The 15,541-nt window shown below is 42.2% G+C and overlaps 1 protein-coding gene and 1 pseudogene across 1 annotated transcript in view; one reads left to right on the plus strand and one right to left on the minus strand.

Moving 5' to 3' along the window:
- The window catches only part of Prkdc (protein kinase, DNA-activated, catalytic subunit), a 263,909-nt gene that overhangs the window by 242,764 nt on the left and 5,604 nt on the right, over positions 1 to 15,541 (minus strand). The window contains exons 7-9 of the mRNA XM_045144399.1: positions 6,477 to 6,532; positions 6,356 to 6,386; positions 5,287 to 5,444 (exon numbers count right to left, since the gene is read on the minus strand). Of these exons, the coding sequence (XP_045000334.1) occupies positions 5,287 to 5,444; positions 6,356 to 6,386; positions 6,477 to 6,532 (245 nt within the window). The remainder of the gene's footprint in view (positions 1 to 5,286; positions 5,445 to 6,355; positions 6,387 to 6,476; positions 6,533 to 15,541) is intronic.
- Positions 7,008 to 15,480, plus strand: LOC105944550 (annotated as a pseudogene).

Raw genomic sequence — 15,541 nt, forward strand, 5'->3', positions numbered from 1 at the left:
CATGTGCTACTTTGTACATCTGGCTTTACATAGGTAATAGGGAACTGAACTGGGGCCATCAAGCTTTGCAGACAAGTACCTTTAACTGCTGAGCCATCTCTCCATCCCCTTTTCTTCTTTTTTAAACTAAGCTTCAAATGAAATTACTTAAGTATAGGAAGAGAAAAAAATCATCTACAAGGTGAATTACAGGTCAGCCTGGGCTACAACGAGACCTTACCTCAAAAAAAAAAAAAAAAAAAAAACACAAAAAAAGAATAAACTGGGCTGGAGAGATGGCTCGGCAGTTGAGGCACTTGCATGCAAAGCCTAATGACACAGGTCTGAATCCCCAGTACCTACAAAGTGGCACATGCATCTGGAGTTTCTTTGCAGTGACTGAAGGCCCTGGCAATCTCATTTTCTCTCCCCCTCTACTTGCAAAAAATAAATAAATAAAAACATCTAAAAATTAAAACAAAGGATAAACTGGGCTGGGAAGATTGCTCAGTGGTTAAAGGTGCTTACTTGTAAAGCCTGTCACCCTGGGTTTGACCCAGGTTTAATTCCAAAGCACCCATACAAAGACAGATGCACAAAGTGATGCATGCATGTGTGAATCATTTGCAACAGCATGAGGTCCTGGCACACCTATACTCACTCTATCTCTATCTGTCTCTGTCTCTCTCTGCCTCCCCCCACCCCAACAAATTCAGGAGAGAAAGATTTCCCTACAATGAAATAGGCACTACAGCAATCAAAACCTTAAATCAAAAATACTTAAATCTATGAATTAGAATGTCCATATGAAGTCAGAAATATCATGCAAAGAATATGAAGGTTGTAAAAAAATAAAAGAGGGCTGGAGAGACAGCTTAGCAATTAAGGCACTTGCATGCAAAGCCAAAGTGCCCTTCAGATCCCACATAAGCCATAAACACGACATAATGGATGCACACAAGGTCTCACATGGGCCAAAGGTGTTGCACACATATGGAATTTCATTACAGTGGCTAGAGGCCTTGGTGCACCAGTTGTTCCCCACCCCCCACACTTGCTCTCTCTTTCTTGCCCACATTTAATAAAAATAAAAAATTAAAAAAAGAATCAGTTCGTTGGGGATTGCCTCAAAAAATTTAAAAATGGCCTTGAACTATGCTGAAGAGATAGCTTAGCAGTAAAGGCACTTGCCTACAAAGCCAAAGGACCCAGGTTCAATTTGCCAGGATCCACATAATCAAGATGCACAAGGTAGTCATGTGCCTGGAGTTCATTTACAGCAACTAGAGCCCCTAGTGTGCCCATTCTCTCTCCCCTCTTCCTGTATCAAATAAATAAAAATAAAATAAATTTTAAAAAAGGAAAAAACAAAAAAAAAAATCATTTCCTAGTGCCTTCTGCAATTTCCCGCTAAAATGTTGTAAAGTTTTCATTGTAGACATCCTTCACTTCCTTGGTTAGGTTTATTACAAGGTACTTTATTTATTTACTTATTTTTTTTTTTTTGATGCAATTGTGAATGGGAAAGATTCTCTGATTTCATCCTCTGTGTGTTGGTTGTTACCATATAGGAAGGCTACTGATTTCTGTGTATTTATTTTATATCCTGCTTCATTGCTAAAAGTGTTTATCACCTCTAACAGTTTGCTGGTAGTCTTTAGGGTCCTTTATATATACAATCATATTAGCTGCAAACAATAATTTGGTCCCTTCCTTTCCAATTTGTATCCTTCTTATGTGTGTCTCTTGCCTTACTGCTATAGCTAAGACTTCCAGTACTATATTAAATAAAAGTGGGGACAGTGGACACCCTTGTCTTGTTCCTGATTTTAGTGGAAAAGCTTCCAGTTTTTCCCCACTTAGTATTATGTTGGCTGTAGGTTTGTCATAAATAGCTTTTGTTATGTTGAGATTTGTTCCTTCTATTCTCAGTCTCTGTAAGACTTTTATCATGAAGGGATGTTAGATTTTGTCAAATACTTTTTCTGCATCTAATGAGATGATCATGTGATTTTTTTTTCCCCTTCAGTCCACTTATATAATGTATTACATTTATCAACTTGTGTATGTTGAGCCATCCCTGCATCTCTGGGAAAAAGCCTTCTAGGTTAGGGTGAATGATCTTTCTGATATATTCTTGTATTCTGTTTGCCAATATTTTGTTGATTATTTTTAGGCATCTATGTTCATGAGGAAGATTGGGCTGTAATTTTCTTTTTTTGGTCTATCTTTGTGGGATTTTGCTATCAGTATGATGCTGCTACATAGAAGGACTTTTCTATTTTATGGAACAGTTTAAGAAGCATTGGTGTTAGTTCTTTCTTGAAGGTCTGGTAAAATTCACCAGTAATCCATCTGGACCTGGCCTTTTTTCAATTGGGAGATTTTTTTTTTTTAATAACTGCTTGGATCTCCATACTTGTTATAGGTCTACTTAAGTGGTTGACCTCATCTTGATTTAATTTAGATAGGCCATATAAATCAAGAAGATGCTGAGAACAGCAGTTGAATACTAAGAAGTTTAGCATGTGGAAGACAGGGACACAGTGCATCTATTTTTAGTTTCCTGGAGCTGGTCAAATATTAACAATGCTGTCTTTCCTTCCCTTACATATATCAAAACATGAATCTCAAGCCAATAATGTTTGTACTAAAGTTCACACAGGTTTCATAAACAAGCATGTGAATTTAAGTATTACTTACTCAGTTGTTTTAATATATTTTTATTTGAGAGGGAGAAAGCAGCAGAGAGAGAAGAAAAAAACGAGAATGGGCATGCCAGAGCCTCCAGCCACTACAAACAAACTCCAGATGCATGAGCCCCCTTGTACACCTGGCTTATGTGGGTCCTGAACAGTCAAACCGGGATGCTCTGGCTTTGCAGGCAAATGCGTGAACCTCTAAGCCATCTCTCCAGCCCATTTACTGTTTTTTTAACAGTGCTCCAAACAAAACCTTCACTGTGAATCTGCAGTATTTTCCATCACAGCCAGTGTAGCAACTTGGCTCCTTGGCACCTACTCTGAACTACAAATATTTCCAGACATTTCTGAATACTCAAGACATCTGTAGTGGTTTGCTTCAGCTGTCCTCTATAAACTCAGGTGTTCTGAATGCTAAGTACCTCAGCTGATAGCAACTGGAAATTAAACCCTCCTGGAGGTGGTGTATTGTTGGGGGCAGGCTTATGGGTATTATAGCCAGCTCTCCCTTGCTAGTGTTTGGCACACTTTCCTGTTCCTGTTGTCAAATGTGGGCCAGGGGATGATGTCCACTCTGCTCATGCCATCATTGTCCCCTGCCACTGTGGAGCTTCCCCTGGAGCCTGCAATCCAACATCCTCTTTTTCCCACAAACTGCTCTTGGTTGGGTGATTTCTACAAGCAATGTGAACCTGACTGCAACAGTAAAGTGGGATTGCTGCTAGACAACTGACTGTGTGGCTTTGGCCCTTTGGAGCTGAGTTTAAGAGGAATGTGTAAGGATTTGAAATCTTGGCCTAAGAGACACCTTGTAGTGCTATAATTATAGCTTGATGGACTACTCTGATCACAGTTGAAAGATCTGAATGCAGTAAGAACTATGGACTGTGAAGTTTGGCTCATAAAGGTAAGAAAGAGTACTGCTTGGACTCGGCTAGCAGTTTATGTGAGAAACTTGCTGTTATGCCCGTGTCCTAAGAAGTGCAGGGTTGGTTTGTGTAGAAGTGAACTGGTGTATGCAGAGGGATATGGTACAGAAAAAAAAAAAAAAAATCTTTTGGGTGAACTGCTGCCTGTTCAGCTGCAATTGAGGGATTACAGCCTTTGAGATGGGCCAGTTGACCTACACTGGGGCAACAGGAAGAATGCAGACTCTTTTGAAGGGGATTGAGTACTCAAGGAGTGTCCTGTTCTTCAAAGTCTGCTTTATTCCCTGCTGGATTAACAAACTGACACCTTACCTGGTATTGTGGAGTATACAAACTGCAGGAAAGAGAGGGATATTGAGTTTGCAACATGGTCTTGTGTTTTGGAAATGGCCATGGGCAATGTGAAGCACGTTTGCTATATGGAGACCCTATGGGGCCAGGAGGATGAACCGTTGATTTCTGTGGAGACCCAGTGGAGATGTCGGGACGATTAGATGGCCGCTAAGGAGAGCTGCTGGCCCCGATGAAGTTTTCCAGGACTGTGAGTAGCCTAACTGGAGGGACAGAATTGGAATTCCAGAGACTTGTTGCTGGTTAGAATTACTGAATTTGAAGACTTGTCACTGACTAGAGTCGTTGGACTTGAAGCTAGAGTTTGGTGTTTGCCTTATTTAAATCGTGTATTGGTTGAATATTTCTTTGCTATGCCCAATGCCATCTTTCGCAGGGTGAATGTTTATTCTGTGCCGTTATGGGTTTTGGGGGGGGATTTTTTGGTATTATGGCTCAGGTAAAAGATCTTGTATGATGGAGATATATGAACGTCATTGGAATTAATAAAAACTATGGGGACTTTTAAAGTTGGATGAACATATTGCATTTTACATCACGTATGGTTATCAGTTTATGGAGGCCAGGGGCAGATTGTGGTGGTTTGATTCAGGTGTCCCCCATAAACTTAGGTGCTCTGGATGCTAGGTTCCCCAGCTGATAGCAATTGGAAATTAACGCCTCCTGAAGGTAGTATATTGTTGGGGGCGGGCTGATGGGTGTTAAAGCCAGCTCTCCCTTGCTAGTGTTTGGCACACTCTCCTGTACTTGTTGTCCACCTTATGTGGGCCAGGGGGTGATGTCCACCCTCTGCTCATGCCATCATTTTTTCCTGCCATCGTGGAGCTTCCCCAAGAGCTTGTAAGCCAAAATAAACCTCTTTTACCCACAAGCTGCTCTTGGTTGGATGATTTCTACCAGCAATATGAAACTGACTGTAATATCCTTGGGAGCTTTCTCCACCATTAAAGTCATATCTCACAGACCCATCAATCTTCTCATGGCAATCAGCTCTCACCTTCCAAGATGGACTTTTAGGGCCTGGTTGCCTAAACCCTGGCTCAAAGCAACCAGTACATCCCTACCCTTCCTTCCAACTCCTCTCTGATACACCTTTGTTCCATTACACATGCCTCAATTTTGACTAACGGACCTAATCTAGCCTGGTACTTTTGAATTCTCTTAGTCCAGCAACAAACCATGTAACCCTTTCTGCTCTGAATGCTATAGAAGCTAATGGATCAACTTGCATTGATGTTGCAAACACATCAAACATAAGGTAGAAGATCAGAATTTAGTTCTTTGGTGGAAAATACAAATTTTAATGAAAATTGAATTCAAAGTACCTGTTTCAAGAAGGATTCCAGGGCAGAATGTGCAGCTTTTTTGAAGTATACATTTGTATGGCTGCAAAACTTTGACAGTTCTTCAAATAATGTAACATAATTGTCCAGAAGGCATGTGCTAAACTGAGATGCATGGAGGGTAAGCAAGTGCAAGCCAGCTGTAAATGCAAAATGACCATATTTAAGACAGACAAACCAACGCCAGAACAAAGAACTAAGGACACTTCAGGTATGTGACAAAGTTAAAACTGTGTTCATGATGATCTAACATACCACCTTACAAGAACCCAGTAATCCATGAGCCCTCTAGTGCTGTCAGTCTCCTAACAACAGTCAAAAGCAACAACCAGATTTATTTATTTTTGTTTTGTTTTTGTTTTTGTTTTTCAACGTAGGGTCTCACTCTAGCTCAAGGTGACCTGGAATTCACTATGTAATCTCAGGGTGGCCTCAAACTCATGGCAACTCCTACCCCTGCCTCCCAAGTGCTGGGAGTAAAGGCATGCACCACCACATCTGGCTAAGATCCAGATTAATAACTAAGATCAGAATCAAGCAGCCATCATTTCCTAAATCTATCTATATCTCTGTTTCTCTCTCTCACACATACACACACACTTTTTTTTTTTTTTTTTTTGAGGCAAACCCAACAGACTGCCTTGTTTTTAATGCAAAAAATGAGACAGTGTGTGAGGGAGAATTGGCACACCAGGGCCTCCACCATCACAATCCAACTCCAAATGCATGCACACCCTTGTGTGCATGTGTAACCTTGCATGGTTGTATCACTGTGCATCATGTGGGGCCTGGAGACTTAAACATGGGTCCTTAGGCTTCACAGGCAAGCATCTTAACCACTAAGCCATCTCTCCAGCCCTAAATTATATTTTTCAAAACATGCAGCCTGAGTGTGATGATTTCAGTAAAAGCTTATGTGCTAAGCAATAATTTCCCTAAAGTTTCCTTATACATAATCTAACTTGTATTTAATTTCACTTGCAGTTTAAATAAAAACTTAAGATGTTATCTTAATGGTCTAAATTATACCATATTCAATACAAAATCTTACCCAAGGGCACAGCATATCTCTTCATATCAATCTATTTCAGGAAAAAAAAAAATCACCATCAGTATCTGATTGAAAATCACAACTATACACTGTAAAAGACTTAAACTAATGCCAATCATACCTGAGGAGAAATTGCCTTTACTGCAAAACCAAAAATCTCCTTTGAAGTCTGGGGATCTGGGGTGATAAAAGACTTGTTACAAATCAGAACAATCATCCAGATACTTTACATATATAGGACTTGCTAGCGACAGCTTTACAGGCTAGCATTTCTGTTGACCACAAAATCTCTGTGAATTTAGGATATCTCAACACCATTTGACCCAACTAGAGTTGCAAATTATCACAGCTGAAGTTATTACTAAAGGAAAGAAAGCTTTATGTGTGGGCTCAAATTCTAATTTATCACTGATAAGATAACCTCCCAGAGATGTTTTCTCATCTGTAAAAGGTACATTTTATATTTTCTTTAATGGCTGTTTAGTAGATTAAATGAATTAACTCATTCAAAACAAACTATTTCTCCTTATGCCAATACTCACATATTTATTCTCTACATAGTACTTGCAAAATTATAATGGAAATTACAAATGTGAATAAAATATGACCTCTGATTTTCATAACCTTATGGCCTTAAGCATAAAGAACTATAATGTGTGTCTCTCCTCCTGGTCAGACTGACACAACAGTTATCGATATCACTGTCTCCAATCAGATTATTTGCTATAGCTGTACAGGAGCCACACATGGTTTATGTTCCTGACTGACTTCTCTGCACTTTGTTGAGGTTTTAATGTAAAATGTCCCCATATGTAGCATATGTCAGGATTTCCTTCCATTGGGTGAGATCCCTCCAGAGGAGCAGCAAGAAGTATGAGCTACCAGCAATTAACCAGCAGGGATTAGGCTCCAGCACTGGAAAGTGCTTTTACAAGACCAGCCCTGCCTAAACCAGCAAGAATAGACAAAACTTCAGGAAAAGCATTCTCCCACTGGCCCTGCAAAAATCACAAACCTTAAGGAGAACAACAGGGAACAGCTGAGCAATGCCAGAACAACTTCAGACAGCTTTCCACAGTCTCCCCTACCACATACATCAGTACCAGGAACACCACTGGAGATCTCAGGTTGCCAAAGAATTCAAACTCTCCCTTCTGCACACAGCATACAGACAGATACACTGGTGAATTTCACCAGACCTTCACAGAAGAACCAATATCAGTAATTATCAAACTATTCCATCAATAGAACAAAAAGAAACACTACGAAGCTCCTTTTATAAAGCCAGTATCACCCTAATAACAAAACCAAATGACCCAACAAAAAAACAAAATTAAAGACCAATTTCACTCATGCACACAGATAAAAAAAATCCTCAACAAAATACTATAACCAAAATACAAGAATACATCAAAAAGTTCATTCACTCTAACCAAGTGGTTTATATCCCAGAGATACAGGATGACTTCAATATATGCAAATCAAAAAATATAACACACCTGGGCTGGAGAGATGGCTTAGCAGTTAGGCGCTTGCCTGTGAAGCCTAAGGACCCTGGTTTGAGGCTCGGTTCCCCAGGTCCCACGTTAGCCAGATGCACAAGGGGGCGCACACGTCTGGAGTTCGTTTGCAGAGGCTGGAAGCCCTGCGCGCCCATTCTCTCTCTCTCCCTCTATCTGTCTTTCTCTCTGTTTGTCGCTCTCAAATAAATAAATAAATAAATTTAAAAAAATATATATATATATATACATATATATATATACACACATATATATCACACCCCATAAAGGAATTCAAGGAGAAAAACTCACATGATTATCTCAATATATGCAGAAAATGCATGTGACAAAATCCAATACACTATCATGATAAAAGTTCTAAAGAGTCCCCAGAACTTGGGAGGCAGGGGTAGGAGGATCACCATGAGCTCAAGGGCACCCTGGGACTATCAAGTGAGTAGCAGGTCAGCCTAGGCTAGAGTGAGACCTCGAAAAAAAAAAAAAAGTTCTAAAGAGGGCTGGGAGCCGGGCGTGGTGGCGCACGCCTTTAATCCCAGCACTCGGGAGGCAGAGGTAGGAGGATCGCCGTGAGTTCAAGGCCACCCTGAGACTACAGAGTTAATTCCAGGTCAGCCTGGACCAGAGTGAGACCCTACCTCAAAAAACCAAAAAAAAAAAAAAAGAGGGCTGGGAGATGGCTTAGCGGTTAAGGCACTTGCCTGCAAAGCCTAAGGACTCATGTTCAACTCTCCAGATGCCACGTGAGCCAGACACACAAGGTGACACAAGCATGCAAGGTTGCACATGTGCAGAAGATGGTACACACATCTGGAGTTCAAATGCAGTGGCTGGAGGACCTGGCATGCCAATGCTCTCTCATTAAAAAAAAAGTTTGGGGTACATGCCTTTAATTCCAACACTTGGAAAGGAGAGATAGGCGGATCGCAATAAATTCGAGGCCACCCTGAGATTACATAGTGAATTCCAAGTCGGCCTGGGCTAGAGCAAGACCATACCTTGAAAAACCAAAAACCAAAAACCAAAAAAAAAAAAAAAAAGGTTCTATCCATGGGAGGTAATATATCCCTGATACTGAAAACCTACAACAGAGGTAGTCATGAGCCCTAGGAGTGTAATGTCTGCTGCTGTTTGACTAAAAGTATATACCATGCTCACCAAACTGCCCAGTAACCACTTATCTTAAGATTCATCCCCATATATTAATGCTACTCTCACTTTTGGTTACAAAACCTTCTCTTTTCAGATGGCAGTGATCTTGGGATGACTCAGGAGGTGCCATGGTGCTGACAAGTGACAGAGAAGTGCTCAGCACTGAAATATCTCAATCACACCTTCCATGGCTCAGGGTCCATGGCAGAAGAGGTGGCAGAAAGAATGTAAGAGCCAAAGGAAGGGTAGGACTACTTACAACGTGCTCCTCCAAACACAAAATGGCCTGGATATCCATGACTTAACAGTGCCTACCACCACCTACACAAGATCATCATAATAGGAAGAAAAGACCATGACATGAGAGGGAGAGGGGATATGATGCAGAGTGGAGTTTAAACACGGAAAGTGGGGGGAGGGAGGGAATTACCATGGGATATTGTTTATAATTATGGAAGTTGTCAATAAAAAAAGTTCTAAAGAAACTAGGAATAGAAGGGACATATCTTGACATAATATTTATGACAAACCCATAAACAACATTACACTAAACAGGAAACACCCAAATCATATCCACTAAGTCTCCACTAGAATCAGGAACAAGACAAGGGTGTCCACTTTCCCCCTTTTCTTTCCCCCAAGGTTGTGTCTCACTCTAGCCCTGGCTGACCTAGAATTCATTATGTAGTCTCAGGATGGCCTCAAACTCATGGTACTCCTCCTACCTCAGTCTCCCAAGTACTGGGATTAAAGGTGTGTGCCAGCATGCCCAGCTTCACTTTCCCCATTTTTATTTAATATAGTACTGGAAGTTGTTAGGAACAAGCCTATTACCATATTATCTATATTCCTCTATAGAAGTCTAAGATAACAGCAATAAGACAAAAGACACAAGTAAAAGATATACAAGAAAAAAGTCAGCCAGCCATGATGGCGCATGCCTTTAATCCCAGCACTCGGGAGGCAGAGGTAGGAGGATCGCCGTGAGTTCGAGGCCACCCTGAGACTACACAGTGAATTCCAGGTCAACCTGGACCAGAGTGAGACCCTACCTTGAAAACAACAAAAAAAGAAGAAGAAGAAAGTCAAATTATCATTATTTGCTGATGACATAATTCTATACATAAGGGACTTTAACAAAAAAAATTAGAGCTATATGCTTTAAGTAGGTGTTTCCCCATAAACTCAGGGATTCTGCATGCTAGGTCCCCAGTTACCTAGGGAACTGGAGCCTCCTGTATCTTGGGGGGTGAGCTTACAGGTGTTATACCCAGTTTCCCCTGCCAGAGTTTGGCACACTCTCCTACTACTGGTGTCCAACTGATACTGGCCAGGAGGTGATGTCCAGCTTCTGCTCATGCCACATTTTCCCCTGCCACCATGGAGGTTTCCCAAGTCTGTAAGCCAAAATAAACCTTTTTCTCCCTTTAGCTGCTTTTGCTTGGATATTTTCTTCCAGCAACAAGAAGGTAACTGCAAAGAGCTGGTAAACACTTTCAGCAAAGTAGCAGGATACAAAATTCACACAACAAAATCAGTAGCCTTCCTATAAACCAATAACAAATGTACTAAGGATGAAATCAGAGAAACACATTCACAATTGGTTCCAAAAAAAAAAAAAACACTTTGGAATAAACCCAACCAGGGAAATAAAGGATCTCTACAATGAAAACATTAAGACACTAAAAAGAGAAATTAAGAATACATTAAGGGGCTGAAGAGATGGCTCAATGGTTAAGGTGCTTGCTTGCAAAGCCTGATAGGACAGGTATGATTCCTCAGGACATAAAGCCAGATGCACCAAGTAGCACATGCATCTGGAGTTTGCAGTGGCTAGAGGCCTTGAGCCCATTCTCTCTCTGCTTGCAAATAAATAAAATATTTCTTAAAAAGTATACACTAAGGGGCCAGGCAAGGTGGCACACAACTTTAATCCAGCACCTGGGAGGCAGAACTAAAAGTATGACCATGGGTTCAGGGCCACCCTGAGACTACATAGTGAATTCCAGGTCAGCCTGAGCTAGAGTGAGAGCCTACATCAAAAACACACACTCACACAAAAAGGGGGGCTGGGGAGGGATGGCTTAGCCATTAAAGCACTTGCCCGCAAAGCCAAAGAACCCAGGTTCGATTCTCCAGGAGCCACATACACAAGATGCACAAGATACTGCAAGTATCTGGAGTTTGTTTGCAGTGGTTGGAGGCCCTAATGTGCCTACCCTCAGGAGACATAAATTGTTACTAGAAAATTTGCAGTGCCAGGGATGGGATACCTTCCAATGAGTCGGTGGCCAGGGAGGTCCCTGATGCCCCAAAACATTACAGGCCATTGCCAAGGCCCTTTCCCACCAGGAACAGATGGTAAGACCCTATTGCTGAAGACTCCACATACTTGGGCTGCAAGGCCACTGACAAATCTTGCTGGAACTGAGCTGATAACCTCCTCCATGTAGACCAGCTGACAGAAAGCTAGAAGAAGCCATTCTGCATGCAGTTCAATGGGAGAAAGAGAAATCACCAGTGAAGATACTCAACAGTGGACACTGCAAACCTTGTATTTGGCCAACCAGGCCAAATGAGCCAACAGGTGCAATACTGACACATCTGTGATGGTGGACCAACCGCCCAGACACATGCACCCCCTTGTGCATCTGGCTAACGTGGGTCCTAGGGAATTGAGCCTCAAACCAGGGTCCTTGGGGTTCACAGGCAAGCGCTTAACCGCTAAGCCATATCTCCAGTCTGCTACTCTCACTCTTGGTAGAGAATCTTCTCTTTTCAGATGGCAGTGACCTTGGGATGACTCAGAAACATCATGGTGCTGGAAAGAAGTGACCGGAGTGCTCAGTACTGTAATATCTCTATAGCACCTTCCAAGGCTCAGGGTCTAATGCGGAAGAGGTGGCATAAAGAATGTAAAAGCCAGCCGGGTGTGGTGGCGCATGCCTTTAATCCCAGCACTCGGGAGGCAGAGGTAGGAGGATCGCCATGAGTTCAAGGTCACCCTGAGATGACAGAGTTAATTCCAGGTCAGCCTAGACCAGAGTGAGACCCTACCTCGAAAAACCAAAAATAAAAAAAATAAAAAAAAAAAAAGAATGTAAAAGCCAGCCGGGCGTGGTGGCGCACACCTTTAATCCCAGCACTTGGGAGGCAGAGGTAGGAGGATCACCGTGAGTTCGAGGCCACCCTGAGATTCCATAGTGAATTCCAGGTCAGCCTTGGCTAGAGTGAGACCTTACCTCGAAAAACCAAAGAAAAAAAAGAATGTAAAAGCCTAAGGAAGGGTAGGACTCCTTACAATGTGCTCCCGCCAGACACAAAATGGCATTTGAAGTTTGTTTGTTGCAACAAGCAACCCTGTGGTGCCTATGTTCACTCTCTTTCTGGCTCTTTCTTTCTCCCTCTCTCTGACAAAAAAATAAATACGTATTTTTTTTTTTCTTTTTTAAGGTAGGGGGTCTCACTCTAGCCCAGGCTGACCTGGGATTCACTATGTAGCCTCAGGCTGGCCTCAAACTCATGGCAATCCTCCTGCCTCTGCCTCCCAAGTACTGGGATTAAAGGTGTGAGCCACCATGCCCACCATCAAAACATTTATTATTTTTATTTTTAGAGAGGAAGAGCGAGAATTGGCCCACCAGGGCCTCAGCCACTGCATTCAAACTCCAAATGCTTATGCCACCTAATGGGCATAAGCAACCTTGCACTTGCCTCACCTTTGTGTATCTGGCTGATGTGGGATCTGGAGAATTAAACATGGGTCCTTAGTCTTTGCAGACAAGCACCTTAACCACTAAGCCATCTCTCTAGCCCTTTTTTTTTTCATGAAAATATTTTTTAAAGGCAAAAACTGTGGGGAAGCTGTGGTAGAAGGATCAACATTAGTTCAAGGTCAGTTCCAGGTCAGCCTGGGCCAGAGTGAGACCTTGCCAAAAAAAAAAAAAAAAAAAAAGAGCCACAGTAACAAAATCATTATGGTACTGGCACAAAAACAGACATCGATGAAACAAAAGACAGGACCCAGCTGTAAACCCAAGCAGCTACAACCCTCTGATTTTTTAAAATTTTTATTTATTTATTTGATAGAGAATGAGACAGAGGGAAAGACAGAAATAATGGGCACGCCAGGGCCTTCAGCCAGTGCAAATGAACTCCAGATGCATATGCCACCTTGTGAATATGGCTTATGTGGATCCTGGGGAATCAAACCGAGGTCCTCTGGCTTTGCAGGCAAGTACCTTAACCACTAAGCCATCTCTCCAGACCAGCCCTCTGACTTTTAACAAAAACGCTACAAATAAATATTCATTAGAGAACCAACAGCCTCTTTAACAAACTGTGCTGGGAAAAAAAGGATATCTAAATGTAGTAAGATGAAAATAGATCCTTATCTCTCTCCATGCACAAAAATCAAGTCAAATAGTCCAAAGATCTTAATATCAGACCTGAAGCTCTGAAAGTACTAGAGGAAAAAGGAAAATGCTTCAACATATAGGCATAGGCAAGGAATTTATGAATAGAACCACAGTCTCTTCAGAGGATAAGACCACTAATGAACCATTGAGGCCTCATGAAATTAAGAAAATTTTGTACTGCAAAGGACACTGTGAATACAATAAAGAGGCAACCTACCGAATGGGAGAAAATCTTTGCCAGCTATATGTCTGACACAGGATTGCTAGTAAGGATTTATAGAACTCAAAAAAGTAAAAAATAAGAAATCAAACCCAATCAAAAAATGGACTATAGGGCTGGAGAAATGGTTAAGGTGCTGCCTGAAAAGCCTAACAACCTGGGTTCAATTCTCCAGTACCCAAGTAAAGCCAGATACATAGTGGTGCATGCATCTGGAGTTTGTCTGCAGTGGCTGGAGACCCTGGCATGCCCATTCTCCCTCCCCTCTCCCCCCTCTCTCTCTCTCCCCATATATATATACACACACATATATATATATATACACACACACACACACACACACATATATATATATATATACACACACACACACACACACACACACACACACACACACACACACACACACACACACACACATATATATACACACACAAATATATCTACATCTCTCTACCTGCAAATAAATAAATATTTATTTTTCTGTTTTTGAAGCAGGGACTCACTATACACCAGACTGACCTGTAATTCATGTAGTTTCAGGGTGTCCTCAAACTCATGCGATCCTCCTACCTCTGCCTCCCAAGTCAAGTGTTGGGATTAAAGGCATATGCCACCACACCCAGCTCTGAAAAAAATTTTTTAAAAAGAAAAAAGAGCCGGGCGTGGTGGCACATGCCTTTAATCCCAGCACTCGGGAGGCAGAGGTAGGAGGATTGCCGTGAGTTCTAGGCCACCTTGAGACTCCATAGTGAATTCCAGGTCAGCCTGGGCTAGAGAGAGACCCTACCTCGAAAAATCAAAAAAAAAAAAAAAAGAAAGAAAGAAAAAAGGACTAGGGCTGGAGAGATGGCTTAGCAGTTAAGCGCTTGTCTGTGAAGCCTAAGAACCTCAGTTTGAGGCTCGATTCCCCAGGACCCACATTAGCCAGATGTACAAGGGGCGCACACGGCTGGAGTTCATTTGCAGTGGCTAGAGGCCCTGGTGTACCCATTCTCTCTCTTTCTCTGCCTCTTTCTTGTCTGTCACTCTCAAATAAATAAATAATATTTTTTAAGAAATAAAAAGGGCTAGAGAGGCAGAGTAGGGTAGCAGGGTGGACAGGGCCTCACACCCTTGCTTTCTCTTCCTCCAGCGACTTTAAAGAAGTTAGCACAGTGGCTTTGGGTGATTGGCACTCCCGGGTTCCATTTAGGCAGCCCTGACCATGGAAACTCTGGGCCTGGAGATGCCCTACCCCCTGCTACAAGGTCTTGTGGCTACTGCCCACCTACTTTATGGTGGCTCCTGGCTGCTATGCCCTGGGCACTGTGAGCTATCATGTGGCCACTTTTCAGAACTGTAAATATGCCACCTGAGAGCTGCAGGACCAGATCATGGAGGCCCAAGCCAACTTAGAACACAAGGGTATTCACTTCTCACACCTGAACCCCATTAAAGAGGTTTTCTTTAAAAAAAAAGGGGGGGGGGATTAGGGGCTACAGGGATGGCTTAATGATTAAGGTGCTTGCCTGTGAAGCCTAAGAACATAGGTTCCATACCCCAGTACCCACGATAAGCCAGATGCACATGCTGGTGCATGCTTCTAGAGTTTGTCTACAGTGGCTAGAGGCCCTGGTATGCCCATTCTCTTCCTCCCTCCCTCTCTTTCTCTCTCTCTCTGCTTGAAAAAAAAAATTTTTTTTTTAAATGGGCTATAGAGAGTTGTCAAAAGAAGCAATACAATGCCAGGTATGGTGGTGCATGCCTTTAATCTCAGCACTCAGGAGGCAGTTCATCCCAGTAACATGAAGCTATCTATGGCAGATCTCACTTTAGCCCAGGCTGACCTGGAATTCACTATGTAGTCTCAGGGTGGCCTTGAACTCATAGCAATCCT

This window comes from Jaculus jaculus, chromosome 2, assembly GCF_020740685.1.
Source record: "Jaculus jaculus isolate mJacJac1 chromosome 2, mJacJac1.mat.Y.cur, whole genome shotgun sequence".
Classification (NCBI taxonomy): Eukaryota; Metazoa; Chordata; class Mammalia; order Rodentia; family Dipodidae; genus Jaculus; species Jaculus jaculus.